At 45.6% G+C, this 15,832-nt stretch overlaps 1 protein-coding gene across 3 annotated transcripts in view; it reads left to right on the plus strand.

The window, feature by feature from the left end:
* Positions 1-15,832, plus strand: part of SCN4A (sodium voltage-gated channel alpha subunit 4) — a 254,865-nt gene that overhangs the window by 116,235 nt on the left and 122,798 nt on the right. For 2 of the 3 annotated variants that reach the window (XM_088442412.1, XM_088442403.1), the window contains exons 2-4: positions 3,692-4,008; positions 7,565-7,682; positions 10,287-10,377. In XM_088442412.1, coding sequence (XP_088298538.1) covers positions 3,751-4,008; positions 7,565-7,682; positions 10,287-10,377 — 467 coding nt within the window. In that variant the 5' untranslated portion in view covers positions 3,692-3,750. Of the gene's footprint in view, positions 1-3,691; positions 4,009-7,564; positions 7,683-10,286; positions 10,378-15,832 lie in introns of those variants that run through there. The other variant, XM_088442422.1, reaches the window with a different exon arrangement.

Genomic DNA, 15,832 nt, shown 5'->3' on the forward strand with positions numbered 1-15,832 from the left:
CTTTCAATTCAAATACATCCAAAGAAACAGTCTCTCTCCCAATTCTTTTAATATCTGAGGACGCTTCTCAGGATTAGAAGTAATGTACATCACTCTCAATAGCTGCACAAACGGTAAACTTGAGAGGTTTTGGATGAAAACGATTCGCCAACAAAAGTATATATTTTTTATTTCAATATTTATTTTTAATCAGTGCCTTTTCTGTAGACAGTGGTGAAAAAAAAAATCTTGGTCACATGAAGAAAATTGTTAATAGTCATACTATAGTTAGGAGTGGATTTAATGGTAGGGCTGAAGCTATTAAGCTTGTCAGAATGCTGTGAGTCTCCTAAACACTAGTCCACAGCATGAAAAGGTAATCAGTGTACAGTAGCTCACATAGGGGCATATCCAATTAGGTGCCAGTTTACCAAAAATCTCGTACCAGCAGGGTTTTTTCCACAGGTGCAAGATTTTTGGTTTTCAGTTGGGTGCAGGTACTCCTTTTTGTTTTTTGAGTGCCTCCAGAGCAGGTTCAATTTTTCCTAAAGTCCATATTTTAATGAATTCTGGTCAGCGCCTGCTCTGGAACCCTTTGGACACCACCCCTCGTGATGACTAATTAAGCAATTGGAAGTTTTCAGTTAGCTTAATTAGTTCTTAATTACTCACTTTCTGCAGCGCTGTCCTCGTCCGTCTCTTCTCCAGCATCGCAGACAACTTCCATGGACCAGGCAGAGGACAGGTACTACTCTGCTAGCCCTGCACCCCCTCTCCACATACACTACCTCTAACCCATAACCTTGCCCTGTTCCCCATGCACCCGCTCCCCGCACACTACCGCTCACTCTGCACCCTTTCCCCATACACTACAATATACTACACCCCTGCACCTGCTCCACACATACTACACTACAGTACCCAGCCCTGCTCCCACTCCCCGCACACAGCCTTGGCAGCCGTCCACAGGCTGCAAGCTGACTGAAAGAAAAAATCCCCTTCCGTGGGATTTTGGACCTCATTCAGACCCACTCGCAAGCGGGTCGATGGTGAGGGCCTGCGCACGTGCAGCGCTCGCACTGCGCGTGTTCAAGCCCCGGAGCAAGTGACAAATGCACTCGCTCCGGGGCTCACTAAAAAAGGGGCAGCTGTCGAAAGTTGATCGGCTCGCCCCATTTTGTAGGCGGGGTGGGGGGGTGGCCGGACAAAAGGAGGCGTTCCTGAAGGAACGCCTGCCGTTTGTAGGCGGCCCTACTGACATCACCAGCCATGTCAGTAGCGAGCTTCCTGCTCTGATAGAGTAGGAAGCTACCTGGGGCTTGCGACGAGACCCTACCGCAAGGGTCTCATCGCAAGCCCCGATGGTCGCGATGGTCTCGACCATCGTGACCATCACCTAGTCACTCGCTAAAGCTGTGGGTGGTAACCCACAGCTTAGCGAGCGGCCAGCAGGCCACCTTTCAAAAGAAAAGCGGCTGCCCCTCATTCAGAGCGAGCGCTCGCTTTTTGCGAGCGTCTCTGAATGAGGTCCTTTGTCTGCAAAAAAAACCCAGCGACCAAAATTGGATACCGTGGGTATCTGGTGCACGCTAACCCAATCCAAAATTGATTGTGAGGTCCGCGTAATTTTTTGGGCAAAACCTTGCGCCCAATTGGATATGCCCCGTAGAACAATACATTTGGGAGGGAAAAAAATCTCCAATATGTAATCACTTTCATATTGATCCATGAACAAGATAGCATAGACGAGGCCATATTTGACCTAATTGCTGTGCCCTGTAGCTAAATAAAATAAATGTGCAAAAAGAAAATTTTGTGTAAAATTTATATCAATCAAAAGATCAATTGGGGGACACTCTTTATCATTTGCATATTATATTGTCATTTAGGATAAATGGTCCATATTTAGAAATAAGAAACATATAGCTTAATTGTTGTAAAGGCCTAATGGATGATCATTTGTTTAAACTACTGTACCAGAATACAGCATATACCATAGACTCAATTTCATCGTTCGAAATAGTTAGGGTAAATTTACTAAAAATCCTACTTGAATTCGAATCCAAATCGATGGACATCGCGGGAATGTTTTGCAACAAAAAATCCAAATTTACTGATCTACGTATTTGACCGACTATTTACATTCGATGGTGATACTCAGCGATTTCTTTCAAGTGAGAGATCAGTCGATTTACACCATTTACAATTGATTCTGCCGTCAAATTAAAGCATGAATCCACTGATAGTCGGCAGTGAATCCAAAGCACTGCACAGGGCACTGCACAGATCATGCAGCAAAAAAAGGGTTAGTATGATTATTGTAAACTCCTTGAACACGTCATTTGAAAGTTGCCACTAGTGAGCACCGGCTGGATATTGTACACACGTTTCTGGGAAGTATCTGCAGTGTTGGAAAGTTTTGCCAGTCCAAAGATGGCTGATTATTAGGACTGCACCAGCAGCCGGGAGGCACATCACTGTGAGTTCACTTCACGTTCAAAGGACGTGTTCAAGGAGTTTACAATAATCATACTAACACTTTTTTTGCTGAAAGAAAAACATATATTTATGATAACCTATTTTTCCTGGCCAGGAAATGAATGGAGAGTGTTCATCACTTTAACCAAACAATGTTTAATACTTATGATACATAAAACTGTCAATACATTTGAGAAGTTAACCAATTCCTGTGCTGGGACTTTTCAGAATATCACGTTGGCATAAATTGTTTTTAAATATCGGCCAGTGTTTTATGTTACTATTTTATTTGTGATTTTATTCTATATTTGACTAGTAAATATTCACTACTAGTGCTTTCTTTTCTTGGTTTGTGTTGGAAAGAGCTCTGGGCTTTCAGGGCTGGTATCTACTTGTGAAGGGAGGACCTCATTTTATTTTTAGGGTCCCCACTTTCTGGGGATTTTCAGTTGGTTTACATTATAGCAGTGTGTCTCTCTGCTATAGGTTCAGTCAGGTGCTGGTTACTGGAAAATGGGGGAACCACACGGCAGTTTTTCACCCCGATTTTCCAGTACCATACTGACCTGCGAGACCTAGGTCTGATTATGCTTTTTTTGGGGGGAGGCGAGGGGACTCCACACAATATTTGTTTTTCAATTAACCCTTTAATTACATATTTTAACACCAAAGCCTCCACAGACCAGTATGATGCTTCAGTCAAACATGCTGTTCACAGTCAGGTCTATTTATTTTGTGCATTGTGCTACAATTTTGCTGTGATTTTGATCATGCTTGACAACACAAGTCTTTGTAAATCCATGATTTGTATTTGAGTCAGTACAGATTTTGCAAAATGAGGGAAATGTGGGTAAGTATCACCTTTAGCAAAGGTATGGTTTTTAGTACAACCTTTCCAGCCAATGAATAGTATAGTGCATGCTGCCCAATATATGAAAATGTACAAAAATCAGGACAAAATAAGCTGCTTCAACAGTCTGCTCAAGCATACCCACATCTGTAGATTACCCCATCTTAATATGTTCTACACATTTTGGGGTTCTGTAAATATGGAGTATTGGGGTGCATGTAATTTGTATATTGTGTGTTGTATTTCATAGTCACATTTTTTTTTACCCAATTCTACTTGAAATTAACACTTTGGTATTCATTACATACTGTATATGACACTATTGTGCTTAATGCATGTCATTTTATGGATATTTTATAATCGTCACTATTCTTGTCATCTCAGGTTTTGAATTCCCAGGCAGACACGCCACATCAAACCCCGCCTAAATACAGAATGAGAATATGGCCGCCAAGATGCTTCCTGCCGGCCCTGATAGCCTGCGGCGATTTACCAAAGAGAGCCTTGCAGCAATAGAAAAACGATTTGCAGAAGAGCAGATCCGGAAAACTAAGCAGATTGAAGTGCTTGATGAAGTGCAACCAAAACTGAACAATGGCCTGGAAGCTGGAAAAAGTCTACCACTTATTTATGGTGATCCACCACCAGAGCTGATTGGGGTGCCCCTAGAGGATCTGGATCCTTTCTATGGAACCCAAAAGGTAACCTTTTATTATGAAATGTATCGTATTCCCCACTAAATCCATTCAATAGTCAAATATATCACTGACAATCACATGGTTGGTAAATTAGGCAATTCATGCAAGCATTTGCATTATTTGTGAATTATGGGCATCATTTAGATTTAGGTGTAGAAGCAGCTGCTATGTCCAGTTTTGTACCTTGGTAAAACCATGTTGCAGTTCAGGGGGACAAATTTGTAAAGTGTATAGTTTGGCAGGAGGGTGTGTTACAGCTCAATTCTAAAACTCAGTGTAGAAGATAGCTGTCCAGCAGTATTTGTGCACTACATGCAAAGCAGGCACCAATTTTCCTGATTGCATAAACAAATTAATAAATTGCATTTGAACTACAACATAGTTGGTCTAGATAAAACTTTTACTCTTTTAGCTGGATTTGTTTTTAACTCTAAGGGGTCTATTTATCATCACTTAATTTGTACAAAAGTAGGTGAAAATTAAGATTTTCACCTATTTTGCATAAATGAAATGTCAGGATAATTAATCCTGAGATGGCATGCAGTATCCGATACAGCAGAGGGATCTGAAACGATACCTCCCTGCTGTGTTCTCTTACCTTAATGAAGCTCCTTCCCGGTGACCCGTGTTCACTCTCCGTCTGGGGCCCCCTCCTCTCTACCGCTGCGGTCAGTGAGCTGACAGCAGCAGTAGACTCTGGGCACCAGAGTGTGCCCAGAGTCTACTGTGCAGTTCACCGGGAAAATTGGGCAGCAACCATTTTCCCGGTGATTTCCTACTGCACATATGTAAAATGCTGGGAAAATGACCGCGGCAGGCATTTACCAGGCTTTTTGTGTAGTGCTGCTCCAGCCAACGTGGGACTTCGAAGAGTATGAAAAAAAAGTATGGGTGTGTGGTGCGGGCCCCCCCTTGACCCAGGGGCCCGTGTGCATGGCACACCCTGCACCCATTAGAAATATGGCCCTGTCCCTGGTCCAGTCCTCCTGCGAGCCGGGGCCAAGGGAGAGTGCACGGCAGGAGGACTAGCGCTGCGGGGCCGTCTCAGCGGGGTCACAGACTCCCATGGCGACTGCAGCTCTGCAGCAGCGGGGGTTTGGGGAAAGACAGCATGGTTGGCCGGGCGTGAGTGTGTGGGAGGGGGGAGCAAGCAGGTGAGCGGATGGTGGCGGAGGGGGGCTGAGTCCTCTCCTCTCCTGCTGCTTCACTGTCTCTTTGAAGCCGTCTTCGAGCCGCACAAGACAGGCTGTGAAGAGTCCAGGCAACAGGAGAAAAGTTCCCTCTTTGCCTGATTCCACCTTTTGCATTTCTAGCCAGATGCACAAAGTACACTAGGTACAGACTGATTTAATTCCACTGGACCGATCTGCTTTCAGTTGCCCCACAGCTGCCCTTAGCTTAAGGTGGAATGTTTCCTTCATTATTTTCGGCGATTTACTAGATTGTAATAAGGATCTGTTAGCTCTTCTGCCTGTGAGACTGTATGGGATCCAGATGTGGTTCTGCTAGTGTGGGTTTTTTTTTTTTGTGACAAGGGGGGGGGTCATCTACAACATGTTGAGAAGTTAAACTGTCCAGTATAATGGAGTAGATTGGGCTCCAGCGTTTATTAAGGAAAGTTGCTTGGGAGAATGGCATATGATCTTATACATCTTCTTTTACCAATTTAAGCACTTTGGGACATTATTTATGCAAGTATTGGGTACATTTAAAGAACATTGTTTCTTAGTATCATGTTCTTCAACTTGGATAATATGAGGATAGAACTTCAAATGAGTATAGAGGAAATAAAGAAAATAATGATGTGACTGGGGAGCGGAGCCATGTGGCTAAGCTGGTGAACAAAGCTAAACATTCCATGCTGCAAAGCCATTAAGGGGAGATGTCAACACTGTGCACCTAATATGGACTTAATATGTAATGTTGTGCACAGTAGGTTTAAATTTACACTTATTTAATATCCGTTAGTTAGCTTTGGCAGCAGAACAGTTTCTGGTAACTGCAGAACCAAAGAAACTAAGTGCCTGATTCAGTGGTATACGCTGTTTGCATCGCTGCTGCATGTTTGGGCGCAGCAGTGATGCAAAGATATGGTAATGGCGCAGGAGGCACCTGGAAGCAAAACAGTGCTGGTATTGCAAATCCGAGTGTTGCATTCACAGATACAGTATGAGATCACCATCGGCCATCTGAGTAAGCCAAAACGTACTCAATGGCCACCGGAACTTCGCGGCCAAGTCCAGGAAATCTGCATCAGAAGACACAGACCCTGGACTCAGCACGTCTACAAAATGGGGGCAATGCCCCTGTTTTGTAAACTGCTCACCATCGCCGCCCCGAAATGGCAGCAGTCTGTCAATCATGGTGTGGCTTAGGGGGCACTGTGGTCGTCGGCACAGACAGAGATCGGAACATCCGTAGTACAGTACCTGCACATGCATTGATCAGAAAACATCAGAGTTTTGTGTAAACCATTGAATTTATGTACAATTGTGAACCTGGTCCTACATCTCTTCAATCCCGGTGAAGGGTGCAGGGATTAGGGAAATATACAGTAGTTCAAATGTATCTCAAATATTGAGCAATGTTTTAATGCAGTTTAACATGTTTTATAGTTAAGTTAAATGACACTACTGCAGGGAATTTAACACTGTGTTAAAATGTTATTTAAAGTGCTGAATACCTCTATGTAAAATAATATATATATCCTCTTCAACTTATTAGTGGATGTGTAATAGGGAACAGGGACATCTGTACTGGTGGCACAGTAGGCCCATTTGGGTACAGATGTCTTTACAGCTTCATGTATGCCAGAAATCTTGATTTTGTGAAAGGTTCTATGAGTGTTTTACTTGATAGTCTGCATCCAGAAAATACTTTTATATAGGCCCTTTATGGAAGATGATAATCCAAGGATCTGAGACAGATGAACAGGTGTTGTGGAGGAGGTTAATAAAACAGATGCTGGTGGGACGTCTTCCTTTCTCAGTGAGGGTCAGTCTCATGCCTGCACTGCACTCAGCGAAGATTCTCCTTGTGCTGCCTCCATAATATATAAGCTTGCCATTTATCAGTGCCTGCTGGGATCCACTGATACCTGGGGGCATGGTAAACGTTGTTTCCCTTTTGGTTGGTCCTATTGTACTTTGAACACAGGCTGTGTTCAAAGTACAATTGGACCAACCAAAAAGGACATAGGCAGGGGAGCAGAGAGGGAGGGTTACTAATTTCCTGGGCTTGTTGGATGGAGGTGCCTAGGTCCGATGAATCCCCCCGCCCCCCCCCCCCCCCCTTCTTACCTGTCATCTTGGTACACCAGCTCTCTATAAGGTTGAGGAAATTACTTTTTGGGTGCATAATCAGCAGTGTAACAACTGGGCAGAATGGTAGAATACATGAAATGATTGTCATGTGAGTTACACAAGGCTCTTGTGATTCAAGAACTTTTTCAGTGCTATTCGTGACTGGTGGAAATCACGGTCATGTACTGGTGACTTATATATAACATGCATTTCTATATCCTCTACTCAATGCTTATATTTGTTTTTTCTTTCCGCAGACATTCATTGTCCTGAATAAGGGCAAAGCAATATTTCGGTTCACTGCTACCAAAGCTTTATATCTACTGGACCCCTTCAATCCTTTTAGAACTGGGGCTATTAAAGTGCTGATCCACTCATATCCTTTCATACAAATAATCTGCTTTTTTTTTTGTATATTTGTTGTTTCTTTACTGAACCTCACTGTAATTCACAAGCCCACCAGGCTGAAACATTCATACACAGCCTGTGAGATGACAGTTGGGAGGTGATTGGCTGGCACCTTATCACTTTTCACTCTGTCTCCTAACACTGGTTAGTAAATAGACCCCTTAATGCACAATAACTTAAAACTAGCAGTTAAACTAATAAGTAGCAACTGTACAATCCATACAAAAAATAGCTAATCTGTCCAGTAATTGGAGTTTGGGCATACAAATAGCCCCAAGTCCGATATATGGACGAAACGCATTGGGTCTATCTGTATACCTGGACTCCAATAACTGGACAGATCAGTGCTACTTTTTATATTGTACTTTACTTACTAGTTGTCGGCGGTGCTGATAATTCTGGGGGTCTGAATCCCGGCAGCGTAATTCCAACAGTGGAAATCCCAATGCATGCAGATAAGTATTCTAACCCTACCCCTAACCCATCTTTCCTGCAGCCTAAAGCCCCCCCGCGCAGTCTGATCCTAACCCTCCCATCCCGAAGACTGACCCTAACCCAGTCCCTAGTGCCTAACCCTAATTCCTAAACCTAACACTCTCTAATACTCACCATCAGGATTGAAGCTGACGGAATTCTGGAACCTGGATTCTGACAGCTGTTGGGTTTCCAGCGCTGGGATTCTGACCGCCAGCATTGCGTGCGTTGGGAATCCGACTACATCCCCTAATTTGAACCGGTTTCTCTCTGAGTTTTTGTCTTTATCTGTGTTAATGTGTGAATGACTATACTAAGTTTAGCATTATCTGCTTTCATTTAGAAAGTAATTAATTTTTTTTTATTCCATATGGCATTGATTGCTATGTAACCCTATTAACATACAAATATTTATGAGATATTTTACAGAAACCTTGAATTACAGATTTAGGGGAGACAGGTTTATTTTGGCATAGGTCTTGAGCAAGGAGCAAAATACATTACTTGTAGAAATATGGATATACTCCTTATAGTCATGTATGCTACCAGCATGTTTACAAAAACACATTACCAGTCAGTATCTTCATATTTTATTCCCATTTAGAGCACACGGAGTCTAGTGATGGGCGATTCATTATTTTGAGACTTCATGTCTATTAATATTGAGATGATATCATATGATGGTATTTCTTATAAACTTGATGCTGAAATACAAGCAGGGTGATGTTTAACCACCCACCTTAGAATTTGTTTTCCACAAAATTGCTCAGAAATATAATTTTTTTTATTATTTAATAAAGTTTAACAAGCATTTTTAATATATTTTAATCAATAAATATATATAAGCCCCATTATAAATTTACTTCCCACCAACCATTGACCCCCCCAGTGGTCATAAATCCTAATAACAGTACCCCCACACACCCTCCTTGTTTTATAAACCATCCCTCTTTCCCTTGCAAAAAAGCCCCATTTTTTTTTTGCAACCCCCCAATTTAATTGAATTATTTTATCCCCCATTCTTCCTCCAGCGTCATATTTCTTTATATTACCCCTCCCCCACCCCCACTGGTACTGGATTTCCCTCTGGGGGTTACCCCCTCACATTTAGAGTGCAGCGGATCAGTTCCCCTGCTGGAGGGTCATTCCATGGTAACTCACGTTATAAAGTGACACAGCAAGTATATGCATGACTTTCAACTGCAAAAGAAATTTATGTTAAATTAATTTTGTTTACTGAGAAAATAATAAGAAGGGTCATGCGGAATCGGTACGTAATACTGACAGACGTGATCCAGGCGGTCAGAATCCCAACACCTGGATCCCGACAGGGTTAACATACTGACACTTTTTGGTCAGTATGCTAACCCTACCCTAGCCCTCCTTCCCTGGTGCCTGCACCTGACCCCCCCCCCCTAGTGCCTAGGCCTAACCTCTCTCCCCTCGCACCCTAAACCTAACCCTCCCCCCTCAGTGTCCAACACCTAAACCTAACCCTCCCGTTGGTATTCTGGTGCCGGTAATGTAAGCGTCGGCATCCAGACCGCCGGCATGTGGAACACATACCGGTCATGTTTTAAAAAACTGTATACAGGAATTGCTAATTGTTTGCTAGGTCGCTTTGTAATGTGAGTTATCCTATGGAATGATCCTGCTGCTGATCTCTGCACTTGCAGTGATTAGCCAAATAGTGCTTGGAGCTTTGATCCCCGCAAATGCGCTCCAGAGTACCATCCACACTGCATTCTGGGGCACGTATTCCTGCAGTGATATCGGTGGTCACAGACCACCGGATAACTGCAGGGGGGTCCATGGAGTCAAAGGAAATTCATTCTGCACTTGTGCAGAATGGATCTCCTCTTCTAAAGCCGGGGCACACAGCGAGGTGATGCAGTCACATGATACGACCTTGCCAACTGGAAGCACTTCTGGCTGCGATCACATCACATGCGACGTCACCAGTTAAGTGGCTAATAAGGATTTGTTTAGTGTGTTTATTCATACAAACTAATATGTAGCACAGGCCGTGTACAGTGCAGGCCTCTGTTATATGATTTTATGTTTCTGATCTGTGGCATTTTCCTTAAATAATCTTTACAATATTCAGTTTTTTTATTATGATAACAATCTTAACAAATTGTGTCTTTATGACCATGAGTGACCCACCTTCTTGGTCCAAAAATGTGGAGTAAGTATGTTTTTCAATCTATAATACACTAGTGATGTTTGTATATGTGTTAATTACTATAGATATCTGTATAATACATGGCTATACCTGTGTAATACATATGTGATCTTTAATGTATGTATAAACTCCTGTAAATTATATCTGTGTAAATTTGTTATGGTGACGTATTAAGAAAACATGCGTTTTGTTATGAATAATACATCCACCGCTGTATATGAATGGATATTAGAGGGCCCCTAGAATTTCCATGATCTATGTAAAAGCACTAGGCATGTGGCCTTCTGTCTATATATGTTCACAGGACTTCTGCTATGATTTGTAATATTCCTTCATTCCTGGTATAATGACTGGCTGTTTGTGCACAGACACTCACTGTTAGAAGCAGATGAAGTGAACTTCTCCCCGTGGCCCTCCAGGTTATATAAACAAAGTAGAAGCAGGCAGATGCTGGAAGCACTCAAGGAACAAATCACTCAGACACAGGGGCTGCTTGTTAATGTTTCAGTGCAATAAGCATTTCCATCAGGATACAAAGAATACAATAAAATCTCACCTCTGCATGTTACACTACCCACCACAGTGGCAAACGCAGGATTTTGAAAGGGGATTTCCAAATACCGAATACAGGGCCTGATTCAGACCCGCTCACAAGCGGGTCGATGGTGGCCCAGTGCGCACGCACGGCGTGCGCGAGCCCCGGAGTGAGCGCAAAAAGCACTCGCTCCGTGGCTCACTACAAAAGGGGCGGCTGTCTATGTTGATCGACAGCTCGCCCCATTTTGTACGCGTGGCGGGTAGGGATGTGCACCGGATCATTTTTGCCGGATTTGGATTTGGTTCTAATTCGTCGTCCGGCTTTGGATTTGGATTTGGATTTGCCAAACTGCGGTGACTGGCTTTGGATTTGGATCTGGATTTGGATTTTTTTACAAAAATTGACAAAAAAACTAAAATCACATAAATTGGTCTTTTTTTTCTTCCTAGAGTATTATTAACCTCAATAACATTAATTTCCAGTCAATTTAGACCATATAACAGCTCATAATATTGTTTTCAACATTATTGGCCAAAGGTTGCAGTGAGCTGACTGGTTCCTAAGCGACAGAGCAGCGGCACAACGACACAGACACCACAGTATAAAGTACATCTATGACACATTGCCACACAGCAGTGGCAGAAATGAAAAGTAGTGCACCCACCCAGTGGGGTACGGCCAGCAGAGTCACAGTACTTGTTTACATAGTGGGCTACGGCCCAAGGAGTCACAGTGCACAATCTTATTCACATTACACCGCACGTAGGGCCTGATTCACTTTACACCATAAAGTAGTGTCTCTTATTTATGTTACGACACACAGTAGTGCCCCTTTTACACAATGCCCACAGTAGTGACCCTTTTACACAATGCCCACAGTAGTGACCCTTTTACACAATGCCCACAGTAGCGACCCTTTTACACAATGCCCACAGTAGCGGTGTTCTTTACACAATGCCCCCAGCAGTGGTGCCCCCTATGCAGTCCCCTTAGTAGTAGGGTCCCCTATGCAGTGCCCCCAGTAGAATGCCCCCCAGTAGTATGCCCCCCATTAGCAGGCCACCCAGTAGTATGCCCCCCTTTAGCAGGCCCCCCCAGTAGTATGCCCCCCATTAGCAGCCCCCCCAGTAGTATGGCCCCCCAGTAGTATGACCCCCCAGTAGTATGGCCCCACCAGTAGTATGGCCCCCCCAGTAGTATGCCCCCCCCCAGCAGCAGGCCCCCCTCAGTAGTAGGCTGCCCCAGTAGTAGCCCCCCCTGTAGTATGGCCCCCCCAGTAGTAGTAAGCCCCCCCAGTAGTATTAAGCCCCCCCAGTAGCATGGCCCCCCCAGTAGCAAACCCCCCCCAGTAGTATAGCCCCCCCCAGTAGCAGGCCCCTCAGTAGTATGGACGCCCAGTAGCAGACCCCCCCCCAGTAGCAGGCCCCTCAATAGTATGGACCCCCAGTAGCAGACCCCCCCAGTAGTATAGCCCCCCCAGTAGCAGACCCCCCCAAGTAGTATAGCCCCCCCCAGTAGCAGGCCCCCCCAGTAGCAGACCCCCCCAGTAGCGCCCCCGGACCTTTGACAAGTAAAAAAAATAAATAAATAAAACTTACCTGATTCCCCGCTCCCGCGCCGTCCGCTCTGCTGTCACACGCTGCGGAGGGAGCCGGAAGACGGAGCTCATGTGTGAGCTCCAGCCGGCTCCCTCCGTACAGCAGCCAATGAGAGTCTGTGTGACTCTCATTGGCTGCTGTGACAAACACACAGCTGCCGCTGGCGGCTGTGTGTCTGTGTCTGTGTAGGGCAGAGCGCTATCACTGCGCTCTGCCCTACACAATAGGAGCCCTGATGTCGGATTCTCTAGTGAGAATCCGACATCAGGCGGCCGCCGTTCGGCCCCGAACGGGGATCCGAGTCAGGCGGTGAACACCCGAACAGGGTGGACTCGGATCCCCAATGTTCGGAGCGGTTCGGATTCCACAGAATCCGAACCGCTCATCTCTAGTGGCGGGGGGGGGCGGAACAAACAGAGGCGTTCCCATGCGAACGCCTGCCGTTTGTGGGCGGCCCCACTGACATCACCAGTGATGTCAGTTGGAGAGCTTCCGGCTATTTTAGAGCCAGAAGGTCTCTGGGGCTTGCGGCCACGAGACCCTACCACAAGGGTCTCGTCGCAAGCCCGATGGTCGCGATGGTTTTGACCATTGCAACCATCATCCTGGCCACTCGCATAAGCTGTGGATGGTAACCCACAGCTATGTGAGCGGCCAAGAGGCTGCAACTAAAAAAACCAGCGCCCGCCCTGATTCAGAGTGAGCACTCGCTTTTTGCGAGCACCTCTGAATCAGGCCCACAGTGCCAATGAAATAGATCTAACCATAATAAATATTATATATATATATATATATATATATTTACCCCCCATCGTCTCCCATTACTCCACTCTCATTCTCTTATACTACACCGGGGTCCTTCTACCTCACTGCTAATCTCTCCACCCTCCTCTCCATGTCACTTCAACCCACCTCCATCCACATCTCAATAATCTCCCTCCCTGCCCACCTTGTACAGGTGGTTCCCTTCCTAGCACTGGAGCCTGCACTATTGCTACACTCTATTCATCTTGGTCCCCCACATTAATCTCACATCCAGGCTACAGCACCCTTGATAACCTCATTCACATCTCTCCAATAAACTCTGAGCGCTCGCAAGCGGGTCGATGTTGCCCAAGTGTGCATGTGCACGACGGAGGCGGCTCCATCGTGTGCATGCGCGATACCCGAATAACGACGGCCAAGCCGTTGTTATGGGTCCCGCACCACAGGGGGCATGCTGTCGATGGTGATTGACAGCACGCCCCCTTTGGTGGGCGTGCCTGGGGCGTGGCTGCCCAGACAGAGGCGTTCCCATGAGAACGCCTACCATCTGGGGCCGGCCCCACTGACATCACTAGTGATGTCAGTGGGAGCGCTTTTGGCTCTGGTAGAGCCAAAAGCACTCCAGGGCTTGCGGCAGCGAGACCCTACCACAAGGGTCTCGTCGCAAGCCCGATGGTCGCGATGGTCTTGACCATCGCAATCACCATTTTGGCCGCTCGCTATAGCTGTGGGTGGTCACCCACAGCTATGCGAGCGGCCAGGAGGCCGCTCCAAAAGGTAGGAGGGACGGCCCTGATTCAGAGCGAGCACTCTGTCAGAGCGTCCGGCTCTGAATCAGGGCCTCTGTCCCTCTATCCTGTGCCCTCTGGAATGTCAGGTCAGTCTGTAATAAACTAGTCCCCATCCATGACCTTTTCATCTCCAACTCCCTGAGGGGTCTATTAACTAAGCTTTGTTAAGAGATAAAGTGAATGGTGAGAAGGTACCAGCCAATCAGCTCCTAACTGCTGTGTCACAGGAAATAAAGTGAATGGTGATAAGGTACCAGCCAATCAGCTCCTGCCATTTTTCAAACACAACCTAACAAAGCTTAGTAAATAGACCCCTGAATCTCAGCCATTACTGAAACCTGGATTTTACCCTCTGACACCAGCTCTCTCCTCTGGAGGCCTCACCTTCTGCCACACCCTCGACCTGGGGGTCGCCATGGTGGTGGTGTTGCAGTCCTTCTATCCCCCGGTTACTCATGCCAACACATACCCTCTGAACCATTCCTTACATTCTCTACATTTGAAGTTCATGCTATACGCCTCTTCCAACCAGTGCACATCCGAGTAGCTGTCATTTACCGTCCCCCTGGCCCTCCCTTCAAGTTCCTTGACAACTTTGCTTCCTAGCTCTCCTCACTTTCTCTCCTCTGACCTTTCCTCCATTATCCTAGGTGATTTCAATATTCCAATTGATATCCACATAGAATCCTCTGCTCACTCTCACATCTTCATATGGCCTCTCCCAATGGACCTCCTCACCCTTACCATGTAAGTGGGCATTTGCTTGATCTGGTCTTCACCATTGCAATATTTCTGATTACTCCAATTCCCCAAATCCCCCTTTCTGACCATCACCGTCTCTCTTTTAACCTGTCCCTCTCTCCTTCCCCTCCTCCACCTCCAAAAGCCACCATCACTAAGCGTAACATTGAGGCTGTCGACACAGTTTCCTTTTCTTCCCTGCTTGACTCTCTTCTCTCCCCTATCCTCTCTCTCTCCTGCCCTAAACAAGCTGCTTCTTTATACAATGCCTCCTTTACTTCTGCCCTGGACTCTGTTGCTCACTACTCACACTCGCAGATCTACTTCTTAACCCTGGCATGCCAAATGCACCAGATACCTGCAAAAGTGTTCACGAACCGCCGAGCGACAGTGGAGAAGATCACGTTCTAAGGCAAATTTTCTCCATTTCAAATTGATGCTCTCATCCTACAGTGCTGCCCTTTCCATCTCTAAACAGTCATATTTCAAGAACCTCATCTACTCTCAGTCCTCTAATCCACAGCGTCTCTTCGCCACTTTCAACTCCCTCCTCCACCCACCCCCTCCTTGGTCTCTGCCCTTGACTTTGCTACCTACTTTACATCTAAAATTGATTCCATACATCAGGACATCATATCCAGCAACTCTATCATCCTTCTACCCTGTATCTGGAGAGGAAGTCATGGACCTAATCTGGTCCTCCACCTCACCCATTGATCCTATCCTCTCCCGCCTCCTCCGCTACCTCTCTCCTTCTGCCTGCTCCCATTTTTCCCACCTCTTTAACCTTTCCCTCTCATCAGGCACTGTCACTTCTGCATTCAAGCATGCCCTTGTCTCCCCATTCTTAAAACCTACCCTTGTTCCTAACATTCTCTCCTCCGTTTTGCCTCCAAACTCCTTGAGCATATTGTCTACAACCGCCTTACTGCTTTTCTTTCCTCCAACTCCCTCCTTGACTCTTTTCAGTGTGGCTTCCGTTCTCTCCACTCCACCGAAACTTTTCTCACTAAAGTCAGCAACGA

Source organism: Taudactylus pleione, unplaced genomic scaffold, assembly GCF_031769625.1.
Source record: "Taudactylus pleione unplaced genomic scaffold, aTauple2 ptg000018l, whole genome shotgun sequence".
NCBI classification, from domain to species: Eukaryota; Metazoa; Chordata; class Amphibia; order Anura; family Myobatrachidae; genus Taudactylus; species Taudactylus pleione.